Source organism: Falco cherrug, chromosome 6 (genome assembly GCF_023634085.1).
Source record: "Falco cherrug isolate bFalChe1 chromosome 6, bFalChe1.pri, whole genome shotgun sequence".
Lineage (NCBI taxonomy): Eukaryota > Metazoa > Chordata > Aves > Falconiformes > Falconidae > Falco > Falco cherrug.
In genome coordinates this window covers 52,076,242-52,090,437 of record NC_073702.1, presented here as the reverse complement: position 1 = coordinate 52,090,437, position 14,196 = coordinate 52,076,242, and the positions used below count along the sequence as shown (strand labels likewise).

Genomic DNA, 14,196 nt, shown 5'->3' with positions numbered 1-14,196 from the left:
TTCAGTGATGACGGAGTCACTGGAGCTACTCACAGGCTACTTCCAAGCACAGGGTTGCAGTTTTGGTACTAGGTAGAGATTCTCTACCCCAAGCACATGCCAACCCATGTGGGTATGGTTTGTGGCCAGCCCTATCACCCCTCTTCCACAAAGGTTGCTCCCTTGAACAGCTATTCATTTTTTAGACCCACCCTGGAACAGTTACTGTCTTTCTAAATCCGCCCTCAAACAGTTACTCACCTTATCCACGCCCCCAAAGTGACGACAGTGGAAAGTCCGAGAAGGCAGCAGCACAGAGCTTTCAAACTCTCACGAGGCAAGAAAAACATTTGCTTCTTTTCTGTGTGTGGATTATTTTTTTTTTTTTTAATGTTAATGGTTTGTTGTATTTTGTCTAAGAAGAGGTATGAGCTTTATGGTGGGAGGAATGTATTCACAGTAAACCACTGCAGCGGTTAACGAATTACACAGCTTTGCTTCATCATGTAACTAACCTTGGAAGCTGTTTTTTGTTTCATTTCAAATGTTCCTCTAGGATAAAGCTTACTCCTTAATCTTCTCTAATTGACGTTACATGAATGGATTTCACAGTTGATGTGAAAACCATGAAATATTGTGGGTCATGTGGGGGGGTATCTAATATTTCCGGTTTTTTCATGGCTCAAACTACAGGTCATGGGGATTCAATTAGGTATTGCTCATGCTTGATTTATGTTTTTCTACCAGTAGGTCAGCTAACTCAAAGGAAAATGTATGTGCCATCCATCCTACCTGGGAAGAAGGGATTGTGCCACTGGGCATGGTTGCAGGCTGTCATTTCATACAAATAGTGTTTTCAGGAGTACTGAGCACTTACAGGTGGCTTGTGGGGCTGATAGAGCTGCAGGTGCTCAGCTATTCAGAAAGCAGGTCTTGTATGAATTAAGTGGGGCTTGGAGTTGTAACGAATTCCAGCCAGCTTGGCCCCAAATATTTGTCCACATACCTCTAGGCCATGGAGAGAATGATGATTACAGCCTGATCCAACAAGGTGCTGAGCACTCCAGTCCCCATCCAACAACTCAGACAGGACAGATTTACTGGGGGTTAAAAGAGCTGTCACCCTCATTAGCACCATTTGGTGCAATATATGCTCAGTTAAGTACACAGGCTTTGCCTCCGCTGCTTCCCACCTCACCTTTCCAGTTAGCATTGCACGTGTATCCTGCCCTGTGCTTTGTACTGGCAGTCGTCCCAACGAGTGCTGGTGCTCCTTGTGTATTTCACATTGAGCATGTTGCTTTGCTGGACTGTGACTGGAGTGTTCAGTTTGCCTTGCAGCACTGCATTCTAGATGGACTACTTATTTTTCTGTTTCCTATTCTAGCGCATTTAGTAGAGTAATTTTTACTGATGACTCATTAACTATTCTAGCAATCTGTTCCTGCTGAAATGCTAGGGTTAGTTTCTGATATGTTTTTTTTTCCAGGCAAAATCTGTGTAAAATGTGAGAGCTCACATGGTGTTTTTGTTAGGTATGATGTACTCACCAGGATTTGAGGGAAACCTAAATTTCAGCTTCCAGACTCTGATGAATGCAGACAGTCTCTACATGGTCTCACATTATACTCTGCTGCTCAACCTAAAATTGGCCAACTCGGATTACTACAGGAAGAAGCCTGCCCAAGCTCCTGTGTTGCTGGTGAGTTGGGGAATATGGGAAAACTATTTAGAAAAGAAATTTTACTTCCTTTCACATAAACCGGTCCACACATAAAGCCTTCAGGCTGCTTGCTAAGTAGTGAAATAATAATTGCAAATGAAGCGTTCTCCAAGCTGCTTCTGAATCTTGCATGCTGAATGTCATGCATCTGAATTACACAGCTTCTCTGTAATTTTGGAGGGGGATGAATGCTGCTTGCTGATTATCACTGAAGTAGCGGTCTTTAGATGGATACTCTATCTTCAGAACAGATCTTCATTAGCATGATGTGATATAGCAAGTATTGTTTGTGCATGTTATCAAGGGACATACCTTCATCTTGCAACTACTTTTGAGCATAGTGACAAATTTCTTGCTTAATACTTGATTTGTATTTACGCAGATGAAGACATGAGATGTTAGAGTGAAAAATAATTAGGTTTTAGTAATATGAACTGATGATTTCTGTAGCACCTGGGATTTCTCAGCTTCTTGGGCTTTTAAAAAATTGTTTTGAAGGCTGTAGGAGTTACGAAACATAGATCTATGTTTTTCAACTAAGTTGTCCAAGAGAAGTTGCTTCAGAGTTTTCCTAAAAATAAAATCCCTCAATGATATACAGAACAAAAAAATGAAAAACAAGTTTGTCAAGATGTACCATTATTGCTGAGTTTCCCATGTAAGAGAACATATATTCTAGAAGACCTCAAAACAAGTGGCTTTTAACATCATCGGCAGTTCTGGTATGTTCTTCAGCAGCTGCAAGAGCAAATCTGTGACTCAGAAACTTCTCTAGGGGCAGCACTGTGTGCAGCAGTGCTGAGCATGACCTAAGTATTGTTGAAAATAGTTCAGATATCTAACTGCACGCCAGTTCATCTGTGGTGACTGCTCGTTGCAGAAAGGCACGATTGCTGGACAGCCAGCATTAGGTGCCACAACTTCTTTTTATTGCGCACAAATGAAGGATACAGAGAAGGGGGAGTTACTGGATGCTGCCTTTGCTTCAGTCTTTATTGCCAAGGCCAGTCCTCAAAGCGTCCCAGACCCTGGAAGCAAGAGACGAAGACTGGAGAAAGGAAGACTTTCCCTTGGTTGAGGAGGATCATGTTAGAAATCACTTAAACTTCACACCCACAAATCCACGGGCCCCGACAGCACGTACCCCCGAGTGCTGAGGGAGCTGGCAGATGCTATTGCCAAGCCACTCTCCGTCATCTCTGAAAGGTCATGGAGGACAGGAGAGGTGCCCGAGGACTGGAGGAAAGCCAACATCACTCCAGTCTTCAAGAAGGGCAAGAAGGAGGACCCAGGAAACTCCAGGCTGGTCAGCCTCACCTCGATGGAACAGCTCATCCTGGAGGTCATCTCAAAGCATGTGGAGGAAAAGGCGGTTATCAGGAGCAGTAAGCATGGGTTCGCCAAGGGGAAGTCATGCCTGACCGACCTGATAGCCTTCTGTGATGGATTGACAGTAGTGGACGTTCTCTACCTTGACCTCAGCAAGGCTTTTGACACTGTCTCCCAGTGTCCTCATAGTTAAGCTCAGGCAGTGTGGGTTAGATGGGTGGACAGTGATGTGGACTGAGAACTGGCTGAATGGCAGAGCTCAGAGGGTTGTGATCCATGGCACAGAGTCAGGCTGGAGGCCTGTAGCCAGTGGTGTTCCCCAGGGGTCAGTGCTGGGTCCAGTCATGTCCAACTTACTCATCAGAGCCCTGGATGAAGGGACACAGGGTACCCTCAGCAGGTTTGCTGGTGATACAGAACTGGCAGGAGTGGCTGATACACCAGCAGGCTGTGCTGCCATCCAGCGAGACCTGGGCAGGCTGGAGAGTTGGGTGGAGAGGAACCCAATGAAGTTCAGTGAAGGCAAGTGGAGGGTCCTGCACCTGGGGAGGAACAACCCCCTACACCAGTACTGGCTGGGGGCTGACCTGCTGGAAGGCAGCTCTGTGGAGAAGGACCTGGGAGTCCTGGTGGACACAGCAAGTTGCCCATGAGCCATCAGTGTGTCCTGGTGGCCAAGAAAGCCACTGGGATCCTGGGGTGCATTAGGAGAAGCATGGCCAGCAAGTCGAGGGAGGTTGGCCTCCCCCTCTACTCTGCCCTGGTGAGGCCACATCTGGAGTGCTGTGTCCAGTTCTGGGCTCCCCAGTCCAAAAGAAACAGGGAACTACTGGAGAGGGTCCAGCGGAGAGCTGCACAGATGATGAGGGGACTGGAGCATCTCCCTTTTGAGGAAAGGCTGAGGGAGCTGGGCCTGTTGAGCCTGGAGAAGACTGAGAGGGGACCTTATCAATGCACAGAAGTATCTTAACGCCGAGCATCATGAGGATGGGACCAGACTCTTTTCAGTGCTGTCCGGTGACAGGACAAGGGGCAGCAGGCACAAACTGAAACACAAGAAGTTCCACCTGAATATGAGGAAGAACTTTTCCTTGAGGGTGACAGAGCACTGGAACAGGCTGCGCAGAGAGGCTGTGGAGTCTCCTTCTCTGGAGACATTCAAAACCCACCTGGATGCGACTCTGTGCAACCTCTCTAGGTGAACCTGCTTTGGCAGGGGGTTGGACTAGATGATCTCCAGGGGTGCCTTCCAGGCCTGACCATTCTGTGATACTGTGAATTGAGAATCCCACCCCTACCTTGAGGAAATAGTGAGAGATCAGCATGTACCTTTGTCACTGTACAAGAACTGTCATGATTTGCATCTTGCATGAGCTGCAGTAAGAGAAGGGAAAGCTCCTTATTCGTGTCATTCTCTACTATAGATACACATTGTGATCCTTAGTTAATTCTTATTTTTGCATAACTTCATTTCTACTCCTGCAGCCCCGTACGCTCAGGAGTAGATCTAGGGGCTGAAACTCATGCTATGGGGCTTACTTTTGTCTTACATCTGGCTTTGATGGTTCTCTGCAGAAGGAGTTCATGAAGCAGGTGCAGTCCAGTGGAGTGTTGATGGTATTTTCCCAGGCCTGGGTTGAAGAACTGTACCACCAGGTACTAGAAAGGAACATGCTGGGGGAATCTGGATACTGGGGGAGCCCTGAAGAGCACAGCCTTCCACTTATCACCATGCTGACAGGTCAGTACAGGCTAGGCTAACTTCCAAAGGTGTCTAAACCAAGCTACAATAATACACTGCTTCAGTGCATTATGCAACACACGGTGTTTCACGAAATTACCAGTAGAGGAGGACTTAATGAAATGTAGTTGGCAGGTACTTAAGTGTTTGTTTTGGGTCAGGCAGAAAGCTTTAGAAGCGTGGGTTTAACAACAGACTGTCCCTGGAATACAGGGAGAATAAGTTTGTTCACTGTTAGCTTCAGTTCTGGTAGACTTGGTACCTGTTTATGATAAGCAGTAAGGCTGCTGTTTCCTTGATGTCACAGCAAAGCTATTTCAGTGTGCCTGTGGTGCTATACAAATATAAGTAGTGGTGTCTGATCCTGGAAGCATTCCACAGATGGGGCTCCCCTTAGCTCAGATTTGTGCTGTGCCAGGTATATGCCAAATGGCACCAGAGAGAAGCTGAACACTGAGGCACCTCTAACAAATGCTTAAAAACAATCCTTGGCTTCATTTGAGGGGAAAAAAATCAAACTGTATCAGCTGAAAGGCAGCAGGAGGTCTTGATATTGTATTGATATAAAACGCACTATCTGCTTGAACGTGTATACTGTATGACTACAAAGAGGTAATTAAAAAAGTGCATGCGGGGAGAACACTGGCTTCAGCTGAGCTATTAACTGGTAATCAAAAGGCACTGCTCTGAAAGTTTTTTGCTAATTATATTGAGCTCGGTGTTGCTTTTAGCTATTGAGCTGGGAAGCTGAAAGAAACACTTTGGGAAAATAGTAGCCATAAAGTAGGCGGAGAAGAGGCAGGCAGACAGGGGCTGCTAGAAGGGAAATCAACCTGATGTCCCTAACATTAAACTCTATGAGAAGCTGGTCATTTGTTGTGTTGGAGAAAGGCTTGTATTTCTTTTCTTGAGATTGAACCTATATAGGTCTACTAAATACCACCTCTAGGACATAGGATCCCAGTGCATCTTGAGGACTAAGACTGAGGTCTGGAAACATCTAGATACAGGATTTAGCAAGATTTGAAAGGTTATACTAAGAAATATGGAAGTTTAAGGGTGTGGGAAGTTCTGAACTCTTAAGAAATACCATGAAATCTTTGCTGAGAGTTCTGTTGACCATACAGCTTTGGGGCAGGGAGGGGTGGGGGACTTTTGAGAGTGGGATATTCCCCCTCTTCAAGAAAACATTGGTTATACTGGGCAAAGCATAAGATGCCACAGCTCATGTTTATGCCAAGGTTTCAGAAGGCTGCCAGAAAAGAGCAGCTGAAAAGCATACCTGAGAAGTCAGGAGTGCTACTACTTACTTGAACAACAAGCCTGTGGAAGATGCTTTCCTTGTATCATCCGTGTGTCAAATAGTAAGTAATCTGTTGGGTTTTAATGTTCTGGCAGATATCGATGGCTTGGGAAGCAGCGCAATTGGTGGCCAATTGATGGCATCTGCTTCAGCTCAATCTCCTCTTTCCCAAAACCGGAAGACAGATGATTCTGTTGTTGCAGGTACTACGACTGTACTACAAGCGTAACTGTATCTACCAGCAGTGGGTTGCTATATACTGTAAGCATATTCAGATAAGTTGTGGTTTAGAACAACAGTTTAAGCATTGAGGGAAGTATATCAGTACATCCTACATGTGAGTTGGTAGTTCGCCGTGCAGAGGACAAAATATGACTTGGTTTTTTACCACTGATGATAGAACTGTTGTTGTGTCGTTTTTCAGTAGTAGTAGTAGTAATACATTTCTCACTCCAGGAGTTGCTTTTGCCCGATACCTTTTAATCGGCTGTTGGAAGAACTTGATTGATACCTTGTCCACGCCACTGACTGGCCGCATGGCAGGCAGCTCCAAGGGACTGGCCTTCATCTTGGGAGCAGAAGGAGCCAAGGAGCAGAACCAAAAGGAGAAGGATTCCATCTGCGTGAGCCTGGATGGACTGAGGAGGGCAGCCAGACTGAGCTGTGCTCTAGGTACTGCTATGTAGGATGTCATGGCAGACTTATCAAATAGGATGGTAACTTTCCTTGAAGGAACTGGGGAGAGAGAAAAGCAGTATCCTGTTCCAGTCTTGAACAGGAACCTGGAATGCAGGACTCCCCATAGAATGCACCTCCCCTACAGCACAGACATATCCAGCCAACTTTCCTTGACACAACCTGTTGCTGAGATTGCATGGGATTGGGGAGGGAATGCTGGTTGAACAGTAATTGTAGTGGTGTTTTACAGGAGTTGCTGCTAACTGTGCATCAGCTCTTGCCCAAATGGCTGCTGCCTCCTGTGTCCAAGAAGAGAAAGAGGAAAAAGAAATCCAAGAGCCTAGTGATACTATAGCTCAAGGTAACTATGTGATTATATTACCTACCTTATTTCACGTTGCCTGCAAAGATGCAACTGGAAAGTACCTTGCTACACATAGAAGGACGGAGAGGAATGCCACTACTGTGCCCCGGTCACTTCTAGGCATATGGGATGTATGTCTAGAGACTTCAGTACGTGTCCTGCTGTCCTAGGTTCTTAACGTTATGTCATACTAATTTCAGTTCCATATCAAATATAATCAGTGGAATAACAAATAAGCCAACAGCATTTTTGAAATATGCTTTTTTTAAGTCTTGTGATACTAGAACTAGATGGCATGAGGGAATCATTTTTTTGGGTGGTGTTGGTTGGTAATATAAACTGAGTTTGTGTCCCTCTCCCTGTCTTTTGTGTACATCTTTGGTTGTCTTTTTTCATCATCAGATATTTAAAACTATTTCTAAATCACATTAGATGAAGTTGGAATAAAAAAAAATGATACAACATAAAAAGTTTGCATCTCTATACCACTACTTCAAACCCAGTGGAAATCAGTGAAGTCAGCTGCTGTCTCCAATGACTGTTTGGAGAAGCACATAAAATTCCTCTGATGACATCTGATTTCTAATGGCAAGAAGCCCATAATAAAACACCGTGTTGCAGAAATGACCCTGCTTGGCACTTAAATTTGGTGTCTCAGTAGACAAAACAAAACGGAACAGGCCTGAGCACAAACTAGCTTTTGACCGCTCTGCTAGATGAGACTGAAGCTAGTTGGCCAGGCCACACTGAAGCAAAGAGGAGGTGGTAGCGGTGGCTAAAGGCCAACAGATCTGTTCTGTGAAAGCTTGCAAAGCTTCAACATTTGTTTCCACTTAAAACCTAAGCTTTTCAGAGATTCTCAGGAAAAAGAATGAGGTCCAAATGCTTGAAGTTCAGATCAGGATTAGTTTTGCTTTGACAAGAGTATCCATTAACAAAAGCTCTTTGGTGAAACTCTTGTATGGACATAGATGTGAAATCCACAAACTCTTTTTTTTTCTTTCTGTAGTGAAAGAGATTTTGCTAAAAATAAATAAATATCCAGCAGCCAGCTCCAAAGAGAGAGATGTACTATCACTGGCAATCTGCATCTGTTCTGTGGGCAACAAGATTTGAATTTGGGGGTGGAGGCTGTCAATCTGGCATTGATTTTTTTTCATGCATATCAGATCAATCAAAAGGGATTTTAGTTTTAAAACTGCCTTATGTTTATTAGGAATAAATGGGTTTGTGTGATTAGTTTTTTGTCTAAAATCCACATGCTTATAACTTTTAGACTATACGTTTGTCATTGCCCTATATACAAACCAACGTTTGTTTAAAAAGCTGGAGAAGCTAATGCTGTTTTTTATTTATTTTTCATGCTGCAGTGAAACAGAAAGTGGAGCAGAAACTGGAGCAGATGGGGAAGGTGCAGGGAGTCTGCCTGCACACTGCTCATGTTCTGTGTATGGATGCAGTTCTTAATGTCGGCCTGGAGATGGGAAGCCACAATCAGGACTGTTGGCCTCATGTGTTCAGGTACTCACCAGCTTTCCCAAAAGAAACAGAATTTACGCCATGTTGTCTGGAAGTCGGGGACTGAGAAAAAGAACCTTACTTATTCTGGGAGTGTTCTGTATAAACAGTGTCAGGGTGAGTTCACTGCCAGTATCTGTAGGAGAAGAGACAGTGCTGTTTTCGACTGCTATTCAGAGGCAAAATTAATGCTTAGAAACTTCAAAGTTACCAGAAGACTGTGTCAGACCCAGGAACCTAAAATGGGTTTTTCAGGCACCACCACTAAACTATTTGCTATCTAGGCACATGGGAGACCAAAGGGTGTAAGAAGACAGGTTATCTATGGGTAGTCTGAGAGCTTAGAGATTGTCTGTTTACAGTTTGAGGAAAATGTTCTGTGCATTCAAAGAGGGTTCCCTGTGGAGAGTCGGCCAAGTCACGACAATCACACCAATATGGCTACGTGCCGTGCTCACTTTATTAAACAAACAGGTCATATTTATAACTTAAACCGACCGCTCACCTGACTTTACACACGGGTGATTGGATAAAAGTCTCTGGGCCACGTGGGGGTCCGTGTCGCTGACTGGTGGGCATGCTGCAGGTGCCTGATCAGAGTGTGCTGATTTTGCGGTTCCCAGGGCTTGCGCTGCACCTGGCTTCTTGTTTGTGCATAGCTTGTTTTCCTTCTCCCACTGCTTGTTCCCAGGACTATTTAAAACTGCTCTGCAACTTCAACTAACAGGCCTGGGTTGTCCAACCCAGACAATGGTAACATATGACCTCGGGCCTTTAAAAATCCCTCTACATGCATTGTATCTGGTTCAGACGTAGAAATCGATGCCCGTGAATTGGCAGTGGGTTTCCGTGCAAGCTGGCTTCTCACAGTGATGGGGCTGTGAGGCGGCTGAGAGCTGTACTTGCACTATCCTTCTGACTCGCTTCCGAAGTGCAGACCCAAGCATTTTTTCAGTGACTCTGGTGATTAGTGGGGGGAGGAGTTGTTGTTTTGGGGGTTTTATTAATCTTTTGCTTCTCCTGTTCTCAGGGTGTGCGAGTACATCAGCACGCTGGAGCACACCCACTTCAGTGATGGTGCTCCCCAGCCCTCCCTTACCATCACCAAGTCACAGCAGGCATCTGGAGGGCTGCACCCAGACTCTGAGCCTGGGGAATCCCCCCAGGCGCTGACCTCTGAGCAGGAGACCAGCCTCAGCAGCAATCCTGTCATTCAGCCGGTTTCTATCCAGGAACTCATCAAGGAGAGCAGTAAGGGCAGAGCTTTTGACTTCCGTGGGGGCAGCCTGCTGTGTGGGACCAGTGCTGCCAAGGCTGTTCTCACGCTCTCCACGCAAGCTGACAGGTAAAAGCATTGTAGTCAGGAACCGGAATCCTTGTTCCCAAAACATGACCAAAATGGACCTTTTGTGGTACAGTGTCACCTGATCTTTGTCCATTGCAGCTGCTTGTTTCAGTTGAGTTTCACAAGAGCTGTGTGTGCATCACAACCAGCAGTTCCTAAAAGACCTGAGTTTCTGCATCTCTGCAGTACTTGTCCTGCTGGTACTGGCTGAGTATGTCTGTGCACAACAGTGAATATGCCAAGTAAATCAAATGTATCCTGAGAGGGGTGGATTTGTTGCTTGCATATAAATTAATCTGTTGACAAAATAAGTGGGTGTCTTCTCGTGAGGTACTGAGTGACAAGAACAGTGTCAATTAGAAAGCAGCTGCTTCTGTCAGGACTGTGTGGACAGCTTGTCAGCCTGCCCCAGCATGTCCGGAGGAGGAAGGGCTACCAAGCATGATCACAGAATGGCTAGGTTAAATGTCCCTATAACAGTCCAGTCTGCAGACTATGTTGCAGACTTTCTCACTATTTCTGTTACTCTTTTGGCAGCCCAGGCTAGAATTGAAAATTTCCTGCGTTTGCATGCTTCTAATAACCTTTTTTCTCCAGCTGACATTTTACGTTCTTAATCTCTGCTCATAAGAGGGTGGTAAGTTCAGAGGAAAAAGTAACGCATACTGACACTGCCTGTAGGAATTTGACTGTGCGTGGAAAGTACCTTTTATTCAGAAACATCACAATACAACTTGGTTCTGAGGATTGGAGAATAGCAGTACCGTAATTTTAATGATGCGGGTCTGATTTCTGCACTTTCAGTTCAGTGCAGGCATTAGTAGGACTTGATCCCCAGTCTTCTAGGACTATAGGAAGTTTTTCATGGAAAACAGTGTCAGAAAATCGTCTTTGTGTCAACTTATGGCTGCACCATGTGAAATTTCACTAATCTCTGCGGAAGCCACCTCCTGTGTAAGCATGTTTACTGGTTTAAGGGTGCAGATTTTAACTATTAAGAGCTTATTGCAGCTGAAAATAACAACTCTTGTTTATATTCCAAAATAGCAATTCAGGTACAGTAACTCTAGGTCTAAGACTTGAAGTAATTTGTTTTTTATGCAAGGGGCTGTAACTTCAGATGGCGCAAACTGGTGTAACTCTGAAGTCAATGAAGCTATCATGATCAGTGTTGCGGACTGGGCATATTCTCACTGTTTTTTGATTACTGTTTCACGAACTGCTTATAGCAATTAAGATACAGTAAATGAGGAAGTTTCCTTGAAAAAGTGAATTTTTGGTTGTAATACTGCAGTTGAACCTTGGAAGGGTTCTGGCTGGTCCTACAGCACCCTGCTTTCTACCCTCCAATTAATAAAGCTTCTGGATCAAAGTCTTTCTGTAGCATGTATAAATGAAGAAGTCCTCATTAGCTCAATGTGTCACCAAAGGCAACACATAGTAGCCATGTACAGATAAGGGGGTTTCTCCTACATAAGCTTTTAAGTCTGCATCTCATGAATTTTTCAATTAGATCCTGTTCTTTCACTCACAGGCTCTTTGAAGATGCTGCTGACAAGTTAAACCTGATGGCATTGGCAGGCTTCCTTTACCAGCTCAAGAAGGCTTCTCAGGCCCAGCTTTTCCATTCAGTCACAGATACAGTTGATTACTCCCTAGCAATGCCAGGTAAATTGCCTGAAGATCCCTTACAGAATTCTGTGTTTCATATACAACTGTATTGCTTACAGAAATTGCTTTGTATTCCTACAATTTTAATTTTTCCAATTGAAATTTCAAGGGGTAAATAAAACACAGCACGTAGTCTAGTAAGATCTTTTTCTGTAGGAGTGATTCAAAGTCTTTAGAAAATGTTGAGTGCTTTTTTTGGACAGGGACTGCATCCACACCTGCTATGAAACACTTCAGAGGACATTAATTTGGTTCTTGACTTTGGGGTGTGTTAGTTATCCACAGGTATTTACTCACAGCTCCATTTTAGAGCCTGATCCAGTTAGGGAACTCGGGTGAATGTAGACGTAAGACGGTGGATTTAGGTTAGGCATTTGACAGTGGGATAACCTCAGAAGTGTTCAGGAAATGGGTGATAGCAAACAAAGCACACAAGTGAAGAACATTAAATGAAGCAGTGGGGTTTGTCTTGCTCTTCCCCAGCCAAGTGGAGCATATACCTTACAGTGCAGAGCCTCCAAATTGTCGTTTCCATCACTGTCTCAAATAGAGCAGGATTGGACCCAGAGGAATATATTCGACTGTGGCTGTAGAAGTTACATTAATCATACGGGTTTTGTTCTGTCCTGTAGCAGACATGGATTTTATCTGGTGTATGTCTCCAGTTCAATCAGTTTCGCCTCTGCTTGAAGCACTACTTGTCATTTTCTCCATGTAACACTCCAAGTTGTTCAGTTTTTGCTCTTGCTTGTCTCCAGGCCTCAACATTCATACTTTATTTTTAATATATAGTGAACTTCTTATCAGGTGCATAGTGTTCAATCAACAGTAGTTAGTTATAACGAAATTAAAATTAGGGTACAGCAATTAATTGAATTTTTGTAATATATATTAAAAGTGGTATACCCCCTGATTGCGTCTTTCATTAGAGATAAAGGCACCAGCATATTTTAAATGAGAGAATGAAGTGTCTTTCCAGATGTTGTAAGAGCAATGGAAGATGAATCCCTTTCAATAGGAGATAACAAGTATTACTGGCTGGGGAACAATAAAGTATTTTCTGACATTCTCTGCTTCATATCCTTTGCTTGATAAGAAATACAAAAGGACAAACCAAAACTAAATAATTTGCAGTTTATATTCTTTCCTGTAGATGTCACCAAAGGGTTTTGCAGCTGCTATTGTGGGTCTTAATTATTTAACTCCTTGCTTAATTTTTTTGCTTTACTTCTCCAAGCCCATCCCTTTAAAAAGTTTGCCAAAATAAGATCGCTTAAGAAAAATAAAATGTGTTTAACACATCGTTCTTAAAATTTGGGTCCATCTCCTGGTCTTCTACCTGTAGAGGCATAGGCTGTATTTTAGTTTGATTTATTTTTTTTCTTTTTTTTTTCTCCATCACCCTCCTTGCCTTCGCCCAGACAATACTAATAATTTCTAACCTGATTTATATTCCAATTTAGACATCTAGAGATGGAGGAGCAGCTGTTGTTAGCTTGCATTTATTTTCTTATACTTTCTTGTAGGTGAAGTAAAATCTACCCAGGACAGGAGAAGCGCACTTCACTTGTTCCGACTTGGTGATGCCATGCTCAGAATTGTAAGGAGTAAATCTCGCCCGTTGCTCCATCTCATGCGCTGCTGGAGCCTGGTGGCACCGCACCTTGTAGAGGTAGGAGTTGGGGAGAAAATGGGAATATGTGCAGGAGATAGCAAGGCTGCAAAAGCTGGAGAAGAGAGCTCCTAAAATGCGTATCAACCCTCAACATTGTCAAATCTGGTTACACTCCTGTTGGGTTATTGTATACACTGTCTCAATTATTGTGATACTGCCACTGAGGAGTGCACTTTTAAATAACTGAAATGGGCAGGTCCAGTGACAGCGTGTTGAATTTTTGCAATGTATTTCTTCTGTGGATGTGATGGATGTGATGGAAACCATCCTAAGAGGGTACAAGTAACTTCTCCATCTACCTATTTTCCCAGTCAAGGTCTGTGTCCTTGCAAGTTTTCCTATAAAAGGATACAGGCTCTCTTTTCCCACATAAAGCCAGCTCAACTGAGAGGATGGTGACATTTTTTCCTTTCCTTCTCCTTCCTTGTTACCCCTGGGCAGTGGCATGTCAGTAGCAGCACGTAATGAATTTCAGTCCTAACAAATGACCTTTCCTCAGCCAAACATTCAGTCTTACCTGCTGAAATGCTGGTGTCTTAACTTTTCGGAGTGTTTTGATTTGTATCGTTTGTATGAATAAACGTGCAGTACTTGCTTTCTTTCTGTTGGTGAGGTCATCTGCCCAAGTCTACTGGCAGCATGCTGCTTTGGAGTTTTGAGATGAGCTGTTCAGTAAATTGCCATAGCACTTAATTTCACTGACTCAAGAAATGGGTGGACTATATTACAACAGAGTTTAGACATTGGAGTCTCAGTGGAATCCCTCTAAGTGAAGTAGAAATAGCAGAGAATTATTTTATTGTATGCTTTAACAGCCCTTTATCTTGAAAACTAGTGTCTCGCTTGCCTTTAGATGCCTGAGACCGCTTC

The 14,196-nt window shown here is 43.9% G+C and overlaps 1 protein-coding gene across 4 annotated transcripts in view; it reads left to right on the top strand.

The window, feature by feature from the left end:
* Window positions 1-14,196, top strand: part of ARFGEF3 (ARFGEF family member 3) — a 96,657-nt gene that overhangs the window by 55,556 nt on the left and 26,905 nt on the right. For all 4 annotated transcript variants that reach the window (XM_055714107.1, XM_055714106.1, XM_055714104.1 and 1 more), the window contains 9 exons: window positions 1,515-1,681; window positions 4,607-4,772; window positions 6,171-6,278; window positions 6,532-6,747; window positions 7,004-7,114; window positions 8,488-8,638; window positions 9,666-9,980; window positions 11,515-11,648; window positions 13,178-13,323. In XM_055714107.1, the coding sequence (XP_055570082.1) occupies window positions 1,515-1,681; window positions 4,607-4,772; window positions 6,171-6,278; window positions 6,532-6,747; window positions 7,004-7,114; window positions 8,488-8,638; window positions 9,666-9,980; window positions 11,515-11,648; window positions 13,178-13,323 (1,514 nt within the window). The remainder of the gene's footprint in view (window positions 1-1,514; window positions 1,682-4,606; window positions 4,773-6,170; window positions 6,279-6,531; window positions 6,748-7,003; window positions 7,115-8,487; window positions 8,639-9,665; window positions 9,981-11,514; window positions 11,649-13,177; window positions 13,324-14,196) is intronic.